This window comes from Sphaerodactylus townsendi, linkage group LG05, assembly GCF_021028975.2.
Source record: "Sphaerodactylus townsendi isolate TG3544 linkage group LG05, MPM_Stown_v2.3, whole genome shotgun sequence".
Lineage (NCBI taxonomy): Eukaryota > Metazoa > Chordata > Lepidosauria > Squamata > Sphaerodactylidae > Sphaerodactylus > Sphaerodactylus townsendi.
The window spans coordinates 9092428-9107673 of record NC_059429.1 but is presented as its reverse complement, the minus strand read 5'-3'; the positions used below and the strand labels follow the sequence as shown (position 1 = coordinate 9107673).

The 15246-nt window shown below is 52.1% G+C and overlaps 1 protein-coding gene across 1 annotated transcript in view; it reads left to right on the top strand.

The window, feature by feature from the left end:
- The first annotated feature begins 1045 nt into the window (after positions 1 to 1045).
- LOC125433259 (transducin-like enhancer protein 1) overlaps positions 1046 to 15246 on the top strand; it is a 74176-nt gene continuing 59975 nt past the window's right edge. The window contains 5 exon segments of the mRNA XM_048497760.1: positions 1046 to 1216; positions 3431 to 3707; positions 4868 to 5028; positions 8052 to 8115; positions 8729 to 8773. Of these exon segments, the coding sequence (XP_048353717.1) occupies positions 3528 to 3707; positions 4868 to 5028; positions 8052 to 8115; positions 8729 to 8773 (450 nt within the window). The 5' untranslated portion in view covers positions 1046 to 1216; positions 3431 to 3527.

Here is a 15246-nt window from a genome sequence, read left to right as displayed (position 1 = left end):
AGTTGGCCATTGAACGACCCCGACTTGCAAACGAAGGTGTGGGTGGTGGTGGGGGGGGCAGACACGTGTCGGTCTGGCTGGCTCGCTTCCCCCCCCCCCACCCCGGGTAATGCTGAGTCTTGAAGATATAAGGGGGGGAGGGTGGGTGTCGAACCTGTAGCTCCCCAATCTTTTCCTGCAGGGCGAATTTTAAATTAAAAGAACCCCCTCTAATGTCCTCCCCAGATGCTCTCTGCACCTGCTGAAGAGCCCCCCAGTCCAAAAGCCAACGGGAATGGCATTTCCTCTCCGAGGGGATTCAGGGGGAAAACCTCTCCTGTTGAATTTCTGTCTGTCTGAGAAGGCTGGACACTCGCCCAGCTGAACTGCGCCTGCCCTTGGAAAAGACGGACGGATCTTCGCCAGCCAGCCAATCCGCACGGCGAAATCAACACGGTTTCTTCCCGGTGAACTCTGTAGTGTTAGCCCCCCACCCCCCGGCTCCAGTTCTTGGAGGATTATCTAATCCCTTCCAATCTTTTCAACGTTTTAGCCCGCTTGCTTCTCCCACCCATCCTTTCCAGTCATTTAAGTGTTAACGATGATGCCCCCCCCCCTTCATCAGTTACCCAAGCCCCCCCCCCCCGCCCCAGACTCTGAAGAGCTAACCAATTTTCCTGACCCTCAAGAGTTAATCAGCTGTTCAGAGATCCAGACTCAAAAGGGTTAACCAATCCCCCCTCCTCCGCTCCCGTCCTTCAAGGGTTAACCCCTCTCTGCTGAAACTCCGGGTCCCATTAAAGGGTTAAAAAAAAAAAGAACCCTCGCGCTCCCCCTCGCCTCTCTTCCTCTCCCCCCCCTCCCTCGGCTACGCTCGCTTTCCCCCAGATTGACACATTTTCTCCGGGCGGCGGGCCGGACCAATCGGAGGCCGCCTCGGCTTTGTCTCCCCCCCCCCTCCAGCCTCCCCCACGTGGGGGCCGAGCGCTTCCTTCCCGGCTCGCCGATTGGCTGCGGCGCGCTCGGCTGTGGCAAAAGAGAAGGAGCCAGACCCCACGTGGAGCTGGCGCTGGTTCATTGATCGCTCTCCCCCGCAAAGCTGCTGGCCGGGAGGGGAGGGGGGCGTCCACGCACGGGAGACGGCGGCCCACCCCGCCCGCCCACCGACCCACCCTGCTCCTGGGCGTGCTGGAGGCGGCCGGGCTCCGGGGGCCCCGATCCGGGCATCAGCGGTTGGGTGAGTGGCTCTTCGACCACCCCCCCTTCTGCACAAGGCTGGGGGGGGGGGGTCTCCATGCAGGGAGGCGGGAGGAGCCTCTTCCTGATCTCTCTACCTGCTGCTTGGTTAGGACCGCAAGAGGAGGAGGAGGAAGACAGAGAGACCCCATTGTTTGGGCTGCTGCGATGGGGGGAGGGGGGCAAACTGGGGAGGAAGGAAAAGGGGGGGGGGTCCCGCTTGGGGGTTGGGGGGAGAGCAGCTTTGCAAGGGAAGAGCGGGTTTCCTGAAGGAATGGAGGTCCGGAAGCGGGGAGGGTGCTCCTATTGGGGGTGGGGGGGCAGTGTTCCCGAAATGAGGGGGTGCCCGGCCTAAGAGGCATCTATTTACTTCCTGCTTTGTTGCTCCCTATCTCCCCACCCCCACCCCCCACACACCCGGTTTCCCTTCTTGTCTATCCTTAGGGCTTGGGGGAGGACACTTAACCTGATTCTCCCCACTCTCTAGAGGGTCGCTCCTATCGCAAGAAAGTGGCGCCCCCAAAGCATGGGCAGAGTGCATTATTGCATATTCCTGGCTGCTCGCTGATACAGGGTTTATGGGGAGTGGGCTGCAGAGTCCCTCAAGAACCTGTCCTCTAAACATTTTTTTTGGGGGGGGGTGCAACATGGGTCATTCTTGAATTTGTCAGTTGTGACTGGTTTCCAGAGCATGTTGTGAGTCCTGGGTCAAAGTTGGGGTCTGCATATCTTTTATCTTTCCAGAATGGGGGGGAGGGGGGCAGGATGTGGGGGGGAGTTTGACCTGAAGGCCCAAATCTCTGGGAAACCTAAAAACTGCCTGTGCCCTACTGACTTAGAAGGGTGGCGGGGTGAAGTTCCAGATTGTAAATCGAGGGGTTGCTTAGGTGGGGCTTCCTGGTGGGTCAGACTCCATGCCCAATCTATCCTTCGTGGCATTAAAAGAGTCCATTACCTGAAGCGAACGGTGTAATTTACTTCTCCCTGGGCTGGCTTCTGCGTGCAGCCTTGAGTTCAAATCCACGCTGAATCTGCTAGCTAGGTTGAGAGGTGCCGTTAAAGCACTCTGTTGCTCATTGAGAATTGCTCAGTGCTTGTTCGCCTGCCATAATCTGATATTTGGGCCACGGGGAGAATCGGACGTGGTCATTCTGGATTGGTTATTAGGGCTGGACGAATGTGGTCTTGCTTGCTTGACCTCTGTTAGCGGTAGCTGTCTTATCTTCGAACAGGGACCAATGGTCGTTCTCCATCAAAGATTGTTTGGTTGTTGGTCAGTGGTAGTTCGGTTGGCAGTCGTGATAGTGAAACAGAACCTGTTCTTATGTTCTTATAAGTCTATCCAATTATGCACGGGGTAGAAAATGTTGACAGAGAGAAATTTTTCCTCTCTTTCTCACAATACTAGAACCAGGGGGCATCCACTGAAAATGCTGGGGGGAAGAATTAGGGCTAATAAAAGGAAACACTTCTTCACGCAACGTGTGATGGGTGTTTGGAATATGCTGCCACAGGAGGTGGTGATGGCCACTAACCTGGATAGCTTTAAAAGGGGCTTGGACAGATTTATGGAGAAGTCGATGTATGGCTACCAATCTTGATCCTCCTTGATCTGAGATGGCAAAGGCCTTAGCAGACCAGGTGCTCGGGACCAGCAGCAGCCGCAGAAGGCCATTGCTTTCACCTCCTGCCTGTGAGCTCCCAAAGGCACCTGGTGGGCCACTGCGAGTAGCAGAGAGCTGGACTAGATGGACTCTGGTCTGATCCAGCTGGCTTGTTCTTATGTTCTTAACCTCCACATATTGAGGCTTGAGGAAAGCATTGGTCAAGTAGCCTGTATCTAGTAGTGGCCAACCAGATACTTATAAGAACATAAGAACTAGCCTGCTGGATCAGACCAGAGTCCATCTAGTCCAGCACTCTGCTACTTCTCAGATACTCTTCAGCAGGGCATAAAAGACCCTCTCCAGCCCACCACTAGGGCTTAGGGTATACTGCATCTGAAGTTGGGGGTTCCATTTTTCCCCTGGCGCTTTGGACAGATCTGGGAATGTCTCCTGACCAATAGCTGTTGCAGCATCTCGTGGCCGCAAGATGCACGTGGTAGCCGAGTGTTGGGTAAAGAATCTCGTTCATTTCCCCACACCCACCTCTTGATTGTATTTTTAGTTTAATAATTCTGTCTTCGTGTTCCTATGTTTTTGGCGAACTGCAGGAATGAAAAAAGTATAAACTGATCTGGCGCAGCCGGTTCTGCTACTTATAGGAAACTGGTGGTTTCTGAATGTGTGATTTTGGCACGTTTCGAGTGAATGGTTTGGGATTTCAGTGACCCGCTGACCCTTTTTCTCCGTCTCTCGTCCTGCCCGTCCGTCGCCCTCTCTGGCCAAGTCCAGTTCCGTTCTTTGGACTGCGTCTCTGACCTCAAGTTGCACGGCAAGGAGTGGGCGTATGGTGTCGCCTCAACCATGTTCCCCCAAAACCGACCTCCGGTGAGTTACCCCCTGCCTATGCTCCCAGTTGCAAACTTCAGTTTTCTCATTCCGTGGTGCGTTCAGTTGTTTAAACGGTTTCCTGTAAACTGAATTAACTCCCTGTAGAATTGGATAAGGAAATCTTACATGGAATCATAGGCCCCTTCCGCACACGCAAAATAATGTGTTTTCAAACCACTTTCACAACTGTTTGCAAGTGGATTTTGCTATTCCGCATGGCTTCAAAGAGCACTGAAAGCAGTTTGAAAGTGCATTATTTTGCATGTGCGGAATGTGCCATAGAGCTGGAAGGGGCCAGGCAAGCCCAACCCCCTTTTCAATGCAAGATCAGCCTAGAGCAGTGGTTCCCAGCCTGGGGGGCGGGGGGCGGGGGGACACTACCCCTAGGGGTATTCACTAGAGCATTGGGGGGTACGTAAAGAAAATGACATCATTGGTTTGCAAATGTAGGGGTACAGTTTTAAGGAAACGGGTTGCCAAGGGGTACACGCGGGGAAAAGGGTTGGGGACTGCTGGTTTGACCTGCAGGCTAAAGGCGAGGACCTTTGGAAAGCCCCGGATTTGAAACTACCCAAAATAAACAAGTTCAGAACCCATCAGTATATCGACAGTTGTAACCTAGACTTTGCTACAGTGAGAAAGACTTTTTTTTGAAGGAGATAAACGCAAGGCCTGCTATGGCTGGAAGGGTAAGCGGCCTGACCCCTGAGGGGCAGTAGGTATAAAATCCTTTCCCCTTTCTGCTGCGTCATCATCAGTGGCGTAGGAGGTTAAGAGCTCGTGTATCTAATCTGGAGGAACCGGGTTTGATTCCCAGCTCTGCCGCCTGAGCTGTGGAGGCTTCTCTGGGGAATTCAGATTAGCCTGTACTCTCCCACGCACGCCAGCTGGGTGACCTTGGGCTAGTCACAGCTTCTCGGAGCTCTCTCAGCCCCACCTACCTCACAGGGTGTTTGTTGTGAGGGGGGAAGGGCAAGGAGATTGTAAGCCCCTTTGAGTCTCCTGCAGGAGAGAAAGGGGGGATATAAATCCAAACTCTTCTTCTTCTTATGGCTTGCTTTGTTTATTTAACCGGGCTTGGTCAGTGGTCGTACAGTGGGATAGAGGGGACGGAGGCCACGTCTCGTTTGAGCGGTGATTGGTTCTGTTTGTCCCAGACTCACTTACAAGCTCCGCCTGTCGCCACCGCAGCGGCGGCTGTTGCTGCCGCCGCCGCCAGCGTCATTTCGACTGCCCCTCAGTCCTTGAAGCTGACGTACCCGGAGATCTTGGATCGCATCAAAGAAGAATTTCAGTTCCTGCAGAACCAATATCACAGGTAAAAATCCCTTTTGGTGGTTTCCTGGCTTTTTTGTCTTCGCCTGGCGCTGTGCGGAAGTTCTGGATTACAGGTGCCAGATTATTTCTGAATCAAAACCTGTGGTGTGATCCGTTCCTGGTTCTGCTCACAGGGGGACCGGCCCAACCTGGAAGATCCAGTTTAATGGGTTCCTCCATTAGTCCCTGATTTGGATATGTATCCTGACTAGGTGGATATAACGATTTGTGCAGAGACACAACGAGAAGCCTCCTTGGGGGACCGTTCTGAGGCATCTCTGCACACGGTGCGATCGGATCGTTCAGTCACACCCGATGTAGATATGCTGAAGAATGGGGTCCTCGAACCAATCCAAACGGAGGCTCGTTGGAAGCAAACAGGAGCAGCGACTCATGCAGAGAGGCAATGGGTAGCCTCGCCTACGTTCTGGTCTGTGCCAGTGTTTTGCCCTGCCCGAAACCCCTCATCTAGATTGCTTATCTTCTCTGACGCGTTCTCAAGAATGGAAGCTATGTGCCTCATTTATTTGAATAATAATACTGAATGTTAACTGAGCAGGAGGTCTACGGGGCTATCAAGAAGAGACTTTTTGATAGAGAGTTTCAACAGATGCTAGAGGAAGCTAATAAAACCTGTTCCCCGATCTCTCTTGGAAGACCTGTGGATAGAAATTGTAGCCCGGTACCTTTATCTCCTGGTTGAGGCCCGGTGGCGTAGAGCAATCACCTTAGCTAGGTGTAATGCCCTGCCTTCTTCCTTTAGCCTTGGACGCCACCTTGGAATCCCACATAAAGAAAGGAAATGCCCGTGTGGCATGGGTTCTGTGGAAACAGTATCTCCTATGCTGTTGAATCGTCCTTTTTATGAGATAGATAGGAAGAAGCACATAATCCCCTTCCTGCATGGAAGTGAAGGCATTACAGATAAACAGAAGGTTCTATATCTTTTAAACAGTCACAACTACGAGCTGCTGGAAGCGGTGGCTAAATTTTAAAATGGTGTTATTTTAACTCGTCAGAAGTTGTAAAAGCTATTATTACCTTGCAATGTTAATCTTAAACTATTCATATGCCATTAAAGGTATTCGAAATCGAATGGGAATAATAATACTGCAATTTAAAAGCTGCCTCGACTAACCGGGCCGGATGTAAAACAGCGTCTCTTTAGAAGTTACTCTTTCAGAGTTCTTTTCTCTCAGCGTAACCTACCTTGCTGGATTGTTGTGAAAATGGCGGCAAAGGGAGAGCCATGTAAATCTCTCTGAGCTTCTGACAGGAGCAGCAGAATAGAATGTACTATGTGGATTCTTCCTGTGATTTATGCCTTCCTCCGTTTCGCCCCTGTCTTGGCTATCTTAAGCCGGGATGACTTCAGGTGATTAGCTGCTTTGGGTGTGGATCGAATTCTCCCTTCTGCACCGCTGGCAGCATAGGCTACGCAAACTGGCAGCATTGTTCAGTGGTTAGGTATAAGGGTAGGATCTGGGAGCCTGGTTTAAATCCTAGTCTGGGAACTTCCCTGGCAGAAGGACCTTGGGTTAGCCCAGGGGTGGCCGACCTCTGGTCTTCCAGATGTTCATGGACTACAATTCCCATCAGCCCTTGCCAGCATAGCCAATCCCAAATGGCTGATGGCAGAGGTGGGATCCAGCAGGTTCTCACAGGTTCCAGAGAGTAGGTTACTAATTATTTGTGTGTGCCGAGAAGGGGTTACTAATGGGTGATTTTGCCACATGATTTTTGCCTTAGTTACGCCCCTCCTCTCAGCAGTAGCGCGCAGAACTTGAAGCAGTCTAGCAGGAGGTGCACCGGCATGCGTGGCAGCCTGCGCCTGCATGCATTCGTTTCCCACCCAAGGACCGGTGACGCGGCTGCGTCCTTGCCACAGCCCCGCCCAGGAATGCCCCGCCTTGGAATGCCCGGGCCATGCCCCCGTCGTGCCCCGCCCAGCCCCATTGGCGCTACGCCACAGTTTGAATCCCACCGCCATGGGAACCTGTTACTAAAATTTTTGGATCCCACCATTGGCTGATGGGAATTGTAGTCCATGAACATCTGGAGCACCATGGGTTGGCTACCCCTGGCTTAACCTCTCTTTCAGCCTAGCCTACCTCACAATGTTGTTGTGAGGATAACATTTTGGGGGGGTAATATACATCACCCTAATCTCTTCTGAGAAGGAGTGGAATAAAAATATATAAGATCAGCTTTACTTAATGGCTTCCCACAAACGAATGGATAAACTTCCCCCAGTGGAAAGTGTAGTGATTGGTCTAGAACAGTGGTTCTCAACCTGTGGGTCGCGACCCCTTTGGGGGTCGAATTACCCTTTCACAGGGGTCAGCAAAGACTATTGGAAAACGGTCTTTATATATTTTATATATATCAATTTTATGGTTGGGGGTCACCACAACATGAGAAATTGTATTGTTGAAGGCTTTCACGGCCGGAATCACTGGGGTGCTGTGTGGTTTCCGGGCTGTATGGCCGTGTTCTAGCAGCATTCTCTCCTGACGTTTCGCCTTCAGAGATCTATCTTCAGAGATCTATCAGATCCTCTGAAGATCTATCAGATCCTCTGAAGATGCCAGCCACAGATGCAGGCGAAACGTCAGGAGAGAATGCTGCTAGAAGACGGCCATACAGCCCGGAAACCACATAGCACACCAATGAGGAATTGTATTAAAGGGTCGCGGCATTAGGATGGTTCAGAACCACTGGTCTAGAATCTGCGAGGCTCGAGTTCGAGTTCTCCCTTGGTCACAAAGCTTGCGGAGTGACCTCGGGCCAGTCGCTTTCTCTCTACATCACAGACCCTCGCAGGGTTGTTGTGTAGATACAGCAGGGAAAGGAAGAACCGCGCGCCCCCTGCCCTGAACTCTTAACGACACTCTGGAGGCTTGTCCCAAGGTTTCGGTTGTGCAAAATGGCCGAGAACGTGGTGTGTGTCTCTCCCTGCGTGTGTGCTGTCGTATCTGCGGAGCGTGCTGGGCTTTCACTGCCTTCCCTGTTCTATTTTTACAGCTTGAAGCTTGAATGCGAAAAGCTGGCGACGGAAAAGACAGAAATCCAGCGGCATTATGTCATGGTGAGCGAGCCACCTGGAACTTGGGGGGAGGCGGGTGGCGGGGGAAAGGGAGGGGGAGGTGACGGCAGCGACCCTGAGCCGAGCCGGCCAACGTTTCTTGATTTCCTTTCTCTGTGCCATGGGCTTGCTGTGTCCCGGCTTGGCAGCAGAGTTGGCCTGCCTGCTCTGGTGATAATCTTTCCACTGGCGTTGTTTTCTCTGGGGTTTGGGGGGGGGGGGGCACATGAGAGGGGGGCCCGCGGAGCCAAAGGGGCAGAAAGCCAAAGTTTGTATCGCCATCGCAGCTGCTCGGTTTGCTTTCCATTTTTTAGCATAATGAAAGCCAAGGGTTATATTCTGTGGGGAGGGGAAAGCACTCTAATTATTCTCAGAGGTACCCTTGCGCTTTCTCTTTCACTCGGCGCGTTCTTAGCCTCTGTTCAGGCATCAAAAATGGGTCCTGGGATTTAATTGGCTTTCAAGCTCGGCATGAGCAGGTGGGGGGAATGGGGTTTCCCCAAGTACTAGGGCCGGGCCGTCAGTTCTTACGACCCCAGATAATTGAGGTTAAAATTCCTGCCGCCGGCGATGTCTTTTTGAAAAACTCCTTTTCTCCTCTCGCTCTTTCTCGCAGTATTATGAAATGTCCTACGGCCTGAACATCGAAATGCACAAACAGGTGAGTGTGAGCAATATTTTTGTTCGACGAATTGTCGTGGGCTGCTTTAACACGTTGACACTGAGAGCCAGTATGGTATGGAAGTTAGAGTGTTGGCATACGATCTTGCAGACCCAGGGTTCGAGTTCCGACTCCGGCTGCAGGAGCTTAATGGATGACCTTAGACCAGTCATATGCTCTAAGTCTGACTCACCTGTTCAGGTGGTTTTGAGGATAAAACGCAGAGGAGAATACCATGAGCCGCTCCGGGGTCCTCCTTGGGAATAAGAATATAATAGAAATGAAATAAATAAACTTTCAATTTCTGCCACTTTTCAACCTGAGCAGCCAAAGAGAGACCCCCTCCCCTGAGGTCCTCAGAGTCTAAATTTGGACAATGGGGGGGGAGGGGAAGAAGGTAGCCGTTGTGAGTAGACATAGTTACATTGGTTAAGAACGCCGGCGAATCACATCCACAGTTGGTCTAGTCCAGGGGTCTGCAACCTGCGGCTCTCCAGATGTTCATGGCCTACAATTCCCATCAGCCCTGCCAGTATGGCCAATCGTGGCCTACAATTCCCATCAGCCCCTGCCAGCATGACCAATTAGCCATGCTGGCAAGGGCTGAGGGGAATTGTAATCCATGAACATCTGGAGTGCCATAGGTTGGCCACCACTACTCTATACCATGTTTATTGAGCACCAATTGGCCATGCTGGCAGGGGCTGAGGGGAATTGTAGTCCATGAACATCTGGAGTGCCAAAGGTTGGCCATCCCTACCCTATGCTGTGTTTATTGAGCACCAATTGGCCATGCTGGCAGGGGCTGATGGGAATTGTAGTCCATGAACATCTGGAGTGCCATAGGTTGGCCACCCCTACCCTATGCTGTGTTTATTGAGCACCAATTGGCCATGTTGGCAGGGGCTGATGGGAATTGTAGTCCATGAACATCTGGAGTGCCATAGGTTGGCCACCCCTACCCTATGCTGTGTTTATTGAGCACCAATTGGCCATGCTGGCAGGGGCTGAGTGGAATTGTAGTCCATGAACCTCTGGAGTGCCATAGGTTGGCCATCCCCACCCTATACTGTGTTTATTGAGCACCAATTGGCCATGGTGGCAAAGGCTGAGGGGAATTGTACTCCATGAACATCTGGAGAGCCACAGGTTGCAGACCCCTGGTCTAGTCCATCTGTCTCCCATAATGGTCAGCCAAGGGCCTAGACCAGGGTGTCCAACTTTGGGGCTTCAGATGTCCCCATCAGCCCCAGGATCGTAGCCCGTGAACATCTGAAGCGCCAGAGTTGCGACAACCCTGGCCCAGACCTTACAGTTCTTAGAGTGACACCTTTGAATTAGGACATCCTTGGAGATTTGGGACTATACCCTGGGGAGATCTGGCTTTGATAATGGGAGGGACTTCATTGGTATATAATGCCCTAGAGTTCATTCGTCAAAGCAGCACTTTTCCCTGGAGAATTCTGGGAGATTTCTGAGCTTCACCTGCAGACTAGTGAGCCACATCTACCTGCAGGGCTCTGGAACTAAAGTTTCCCCTCGTTGCTGTAATGTTTTCAGAGGGGAGGGGGAAAGAATCAAATCCCTCATGCCATTTTGAGAATGCACAGGCCGCTTCTCCGGTAAACCTACTCGAGTTGGCTTACCAGGGGTCTGCAACCTGCGGCTCTCCAGATGTTCATGGACTACAATTCCCATCAGCCCCTGCTGCCATGGCCATGGCGGCAGGGGCTGATGGGAATTGTAGTCCATGAACATCTGGAGAGCCGCAGGTTGCAGACCCCTGGGCTTACCGCATCCAAACAGAAGGAAACGGCTGAGTTTCCAAGAGACCAAATCCCAAATAAAAATCTATTGCATCCCGGTTTTAGCTGTCTCTGCGGCAGCCGACTGGGGTAGATCAATGAAACCGCTGTCTCAAAATCCGAGTCAGGTAACAGCCTTTATTTAGGAGCAACCAAACGTGGCTTCCCCCCCGGCCCACCCCCCTCTCCCCTAAGGATAATAAAGACATCTGGAGAATTTGGCTATTTTGATAGATCTTTAAAAAAGATTTTGCGTTTTTGCATCTGATTTGTATGGAAACTGCAGCTTTCCCTGTCCAGGGGCAGTCTACCTCTGAATGGTATAACAGCAGGTGGGCGAGGAGGGGGTCGAGTTGCCAGCTTCCAGGTCATTGACCTCCAGATTACAAAGTCAAGCTCTCCTGGAGAAAATGAAAGATGCAGAAATTGGACTCTATGGCCTCGTACCCAGTTGAGGGCTAGGTCGCCATCAGGCTTCATCCCCAAATCTCCAGTCCTTTCCCAGTCTGGTTGCTGACTCCAGACTGGGAAATTCTCCAGTCCCTACCTGGAGGTTGGCTACCCAGTTTCCCAACCCACACTGTGGCAGCATTAGGACCAACATGGTGCAGTGGTTAAGAGCGGTATAATCTGGAGAACTGGGTTTGAGTCCCCACTCCTGCTCATGAAGCCTGCAGGGGGGGTGACCTTGGGCAAGTCACGGTTCTCTCCAAACTCTCCACCCTTCCTTATTTCACAAGGGGTCGGTTGTGGGTAGAGGAAGGAAGGCCAATGGGAGGTGCTTTGGGATTCCTCGACGGTAGGATATAACACCAACTCCTTTTCTCCTTCCGTCCCCTTCCTGCACAGGGACGTCTTGACAAGCCTTTGTTGGGAACAAATGGCTGGGCTAGCTGGTCATCTGGTCCAGTCTAGCAGGGCTGCTGTTCTCTGTCCAAGGTTAGGGACAGCCGGGTCAGGGAACCCGATCGGGATCGGCCTGTCCCTTGCCCCTGGACGGCTGTTTCGTTGTCCTCGGCTCCTTTTCTCCTGCCAGCCCCGGGCTTCTCTGAGCTCCTTTTCTCCGGCCGCTCTTTGGGCCGTGCTGACGGCTGAATTTACTGCCCGGTTCAGGTGCTGCTGGCCGGCTGCCAGCCTTCTGTCTGCGCTCAGTTCTTTCTCTCTCTCCCCCCCCCTTCCTTTTTAATGAGAGCTCGTAACTCTGCCCTCCCCCCCCCCCCCCCCCCCCCAGCGTGACAAATAGAAGCTGCTGCTGCTGCCGCCACCGCACAGCCTTTGGCAGGGTTATGGCTTTGGCATGTGGAGGGATCCTCTGCTTCCTCCCCGCCGCCCCTCCTCTTGGGGCCTGCATGGAGCCTCCCCCTGGGGGTTATGCCCCCGGCCCCCACCCAGGCTTCTTTGATTGTTGCCCCACCCTTTCCCCATTGCATTTTATGACCCACAGGTAAAGGTCACACTTTACCCAGGGAGGAATCCTGCTAGCTTGGTGGTCAAGGTAGGGCATGCTTGGCCCGTGTAAATACATAAGAACATAAGAACATAAGAACGAGCCTACTGGATCAGACCAGAGTCCATCTAGTCCAGCTCTCTGCTACTCGCAGTGGCCCACCAGGTGCCTTTGGGAGCTCACAGGCAGGAGGTGAAAGCAATGGCCTTCTGCGGCTGTTGCTCCCGAGCACCTGGTCTGCTCAGGCATTTGCAACCTCAGATCAAGGAGGATCAAGATTGGGAGCCATAAATCGACTTCTCCTCCATAAATCTGTCCAAGCCCCTTTTAAAGCTATCCAGGTTAGTGGCCGTCACCACCTCCTGTGGCACCTCCCCTCCCCCTCACGTGTTAGTGTTTTTAATTTTTATTTTCCATATTTGAGAGGTCGTGGAGTCTGAGCTCCCCCCCCCGGTTGTGCTGGCCACACCTGTCCATACACTCCACCCTCCAGTGCCCCCATTTTTCACAAGGAACTGAGCTCTGTAGTCTTCTGAAGATCCACTGTAATTCTAGGGCAGGGGTCTGCAACCTGCGGCTCTCCAGAAGTTCATGGACTACAAATCCCATCAGCCCCTGCCACCATGGCCAATTTTAGGGCAGAGGTCTGCAGCCTGCGGCTCTCCAGATCTTCATGGACTACAATTTCCATCAGCCCCTGCCACCATGGCCAATTCTAGGGCAGAGGACTGCGACCTGCGGCTCTTCAGATGTTCGTGGACTACAAATCCCATCAGCCCCTGCCACCATGGCTAATTCTAGGGCAGAGGTCTGCAACCTGCGGTTCTCCAGATGTTCATGGACTGCAATTTCCATTTGTAGTGGAAGAGTCGCAGGTTGCAGACCTCTGCCCTGGAATTGGCCATGGTGGCAGGGGCTGATGGGATTTGTAGTCCACGAACATCTGGAGAGCCGCAGGGTGCAGACCCCTGTTCTAGGGGACCTCCAGGCCTCACCTTGAGGTTGGCGATCGCAGACTGGATCCAGGCACAATGGAAGGGTTTATGTTCTTACAGCAACCTTGTAAGGTAGAGCCATATTTTAGGTGGGGAACGGTTCGCCCCACGTTATCCCAGTTCGGTTGTAGCAGTATTGAAAGTTGAATTTCCTGGACCCCAGCTCATGCTCATGGGTGGGAGATTCATTGCAGCTGCTCTGAAGTCAGGGAAGAGCACTCTGCACGTGCTCTCCAAAGTCTTGCTTTTTAGCCAAATAAGAGTGGTGTCTGGCTGAATGGTCAGCCTGTGTCTGGGATGTAACCTTTCAGGTAGTGGTTTAACCCTGTTGAATTCGTCTATGTAAAGAATTCCCTGAACTAGAAAACTAGAAGATGGCTACATGGGAAAGCTTCTCTCCATTCCCCCTCCCCAATTTAGGTTTCTAGCTGCAGGGACTTTTGTCTTTTGTCTTTGCATTCCATTATAGAAGCCCCCCACCCCCCCTCCCAACACCATTGTTCCTGCATAAGCTGATTGTTAGGCCTATATTTGAATTTGCAAAAGTCTGAAGATGTGTGCAGGGTAGAAAACTGGTCAGAAATGAAAGGTGTGTGTTTATTTGTGTGTAAAAGTGGGAGAGAGTGCGATTTAGAGGTAGTGAGCTCTGTTTTAGCAGCATTTTAAAAAAGGGGGTGGGGAATCGAACAAAAGGATCTGGGGGAGATTAAAACCAGAATCCACCCTTCCAATAATGCTACTCTGTCAATTCTCTGCTGACCTTTAAAAAAAAGAAATTTAAATCTGCCAGAAGCGAGATGGCCCTGTTCGGTGCCACCAAAACCTAAATTCCTCCCCCGTCCTTTGAACTGTTGCTTGAGATCACGCAAAAAGCTTTTTTTTTGTTTCTCCCCTCATCATCCGCAAATTTATCGCTTGCGATTCTTGCAGCGGTTGCCATTTGTTCCTTGGGAGCCCTTGGAAGCGATTATGAAATTAGAAAGGTGGGGAGATAAATTCCCAGAGAAGGTGGAAAACAAATGAGGTTGGAAGCGCCGGGGAACAGAACGGCCCGTCCGTCACCGTCACCGTTTTCTGTGGTCGCGGTTTTAGGGTTTAACGGTGGCTTTTTGCAGGCCAGGATCGCCGGTGCCTCTTCACAGAGGCGGGTTGGCCGGCGCAGGGAAGGAAAAGAGGTTGGGGAGGGGAAACCTGGCGAGCCGGGGCCTGATCATTTTTCATACCGCCAGCGTTAAAGTGCCACTAAATTGCACATTAACGAGGCCGAGTGAATCGGAGGCCGCGCTTCCCCCAGGAGCTGAGAGCTGCCCGTCAGTGCATTAGAAAGGAGAATCCATTACCGCAGGCCCCAGGAGAGAATTAAATCTTTCCCAGAAACTACCTGCCGCCAATTCCGTGCAAACCATTTGCCCCTCCCTGCCTTTCCCCTCGGCTCCCTCTTTCTCCTCCCCCGCCTTTCTAGATCCTTTGGTCTCCGGGCGAGAGATTTTATTTCCAAAAACCGGAATAGAAACAGATGCTTTGGAATACAAGCCACGACAAACCCCCCCCCCGCCCCGCCCCCCCCAGCCACACACACACGCCGTCGTCCCGTGCCTTGGATGGAAATTATGCAGTCTAGCACTTAAAAAAAAATTTCTACCCTTTCTCTCCTGGAGCTCAGGGGAGTGGGTGTGGTTCCGCCTTGCCTAACTTTATCTCAGGGGTGGCCAACCCACGGTACTCCAGGTGTCCGTGGACTACAATTCCCATCAGCCCCTGCCAGCATGGCCAATCGGGGCCAATATTAGATGGGGACCAATAGAAGGCTGATTTCTGGGCTACATTAATTACTGTTTGCATTTACAGAAGCACTTAGACCCAGGGTGGCCAACCTAGGGTGCTCCAGATGTTCATGGACTACAATTACCATCAGCCCCTGCCAGCATGGCCAATTGGGGCCAATATTAGATGGACCAATAGAAGGCTGATTTCTGGGCTACGTTAATTACTGTTTGCATTTACAGAAGCACTTAGACCCAGGGTGGCCAACCTAGGGTCCTCCAGATGTTCGTGGACTACAGTTCCCATCAGCCCCTGCCAGCATGGCCAATCGGGGCCAAAATTAGATCGGGACCAATAGAAGGCTGATTTCTGGGCTACATTAATTACTGTTTGCATTTACAGAAGCACTTAGACCCAGGGTGGCCAACCTAGGGTGCTCCAGATGTTCATGGACTACAATTC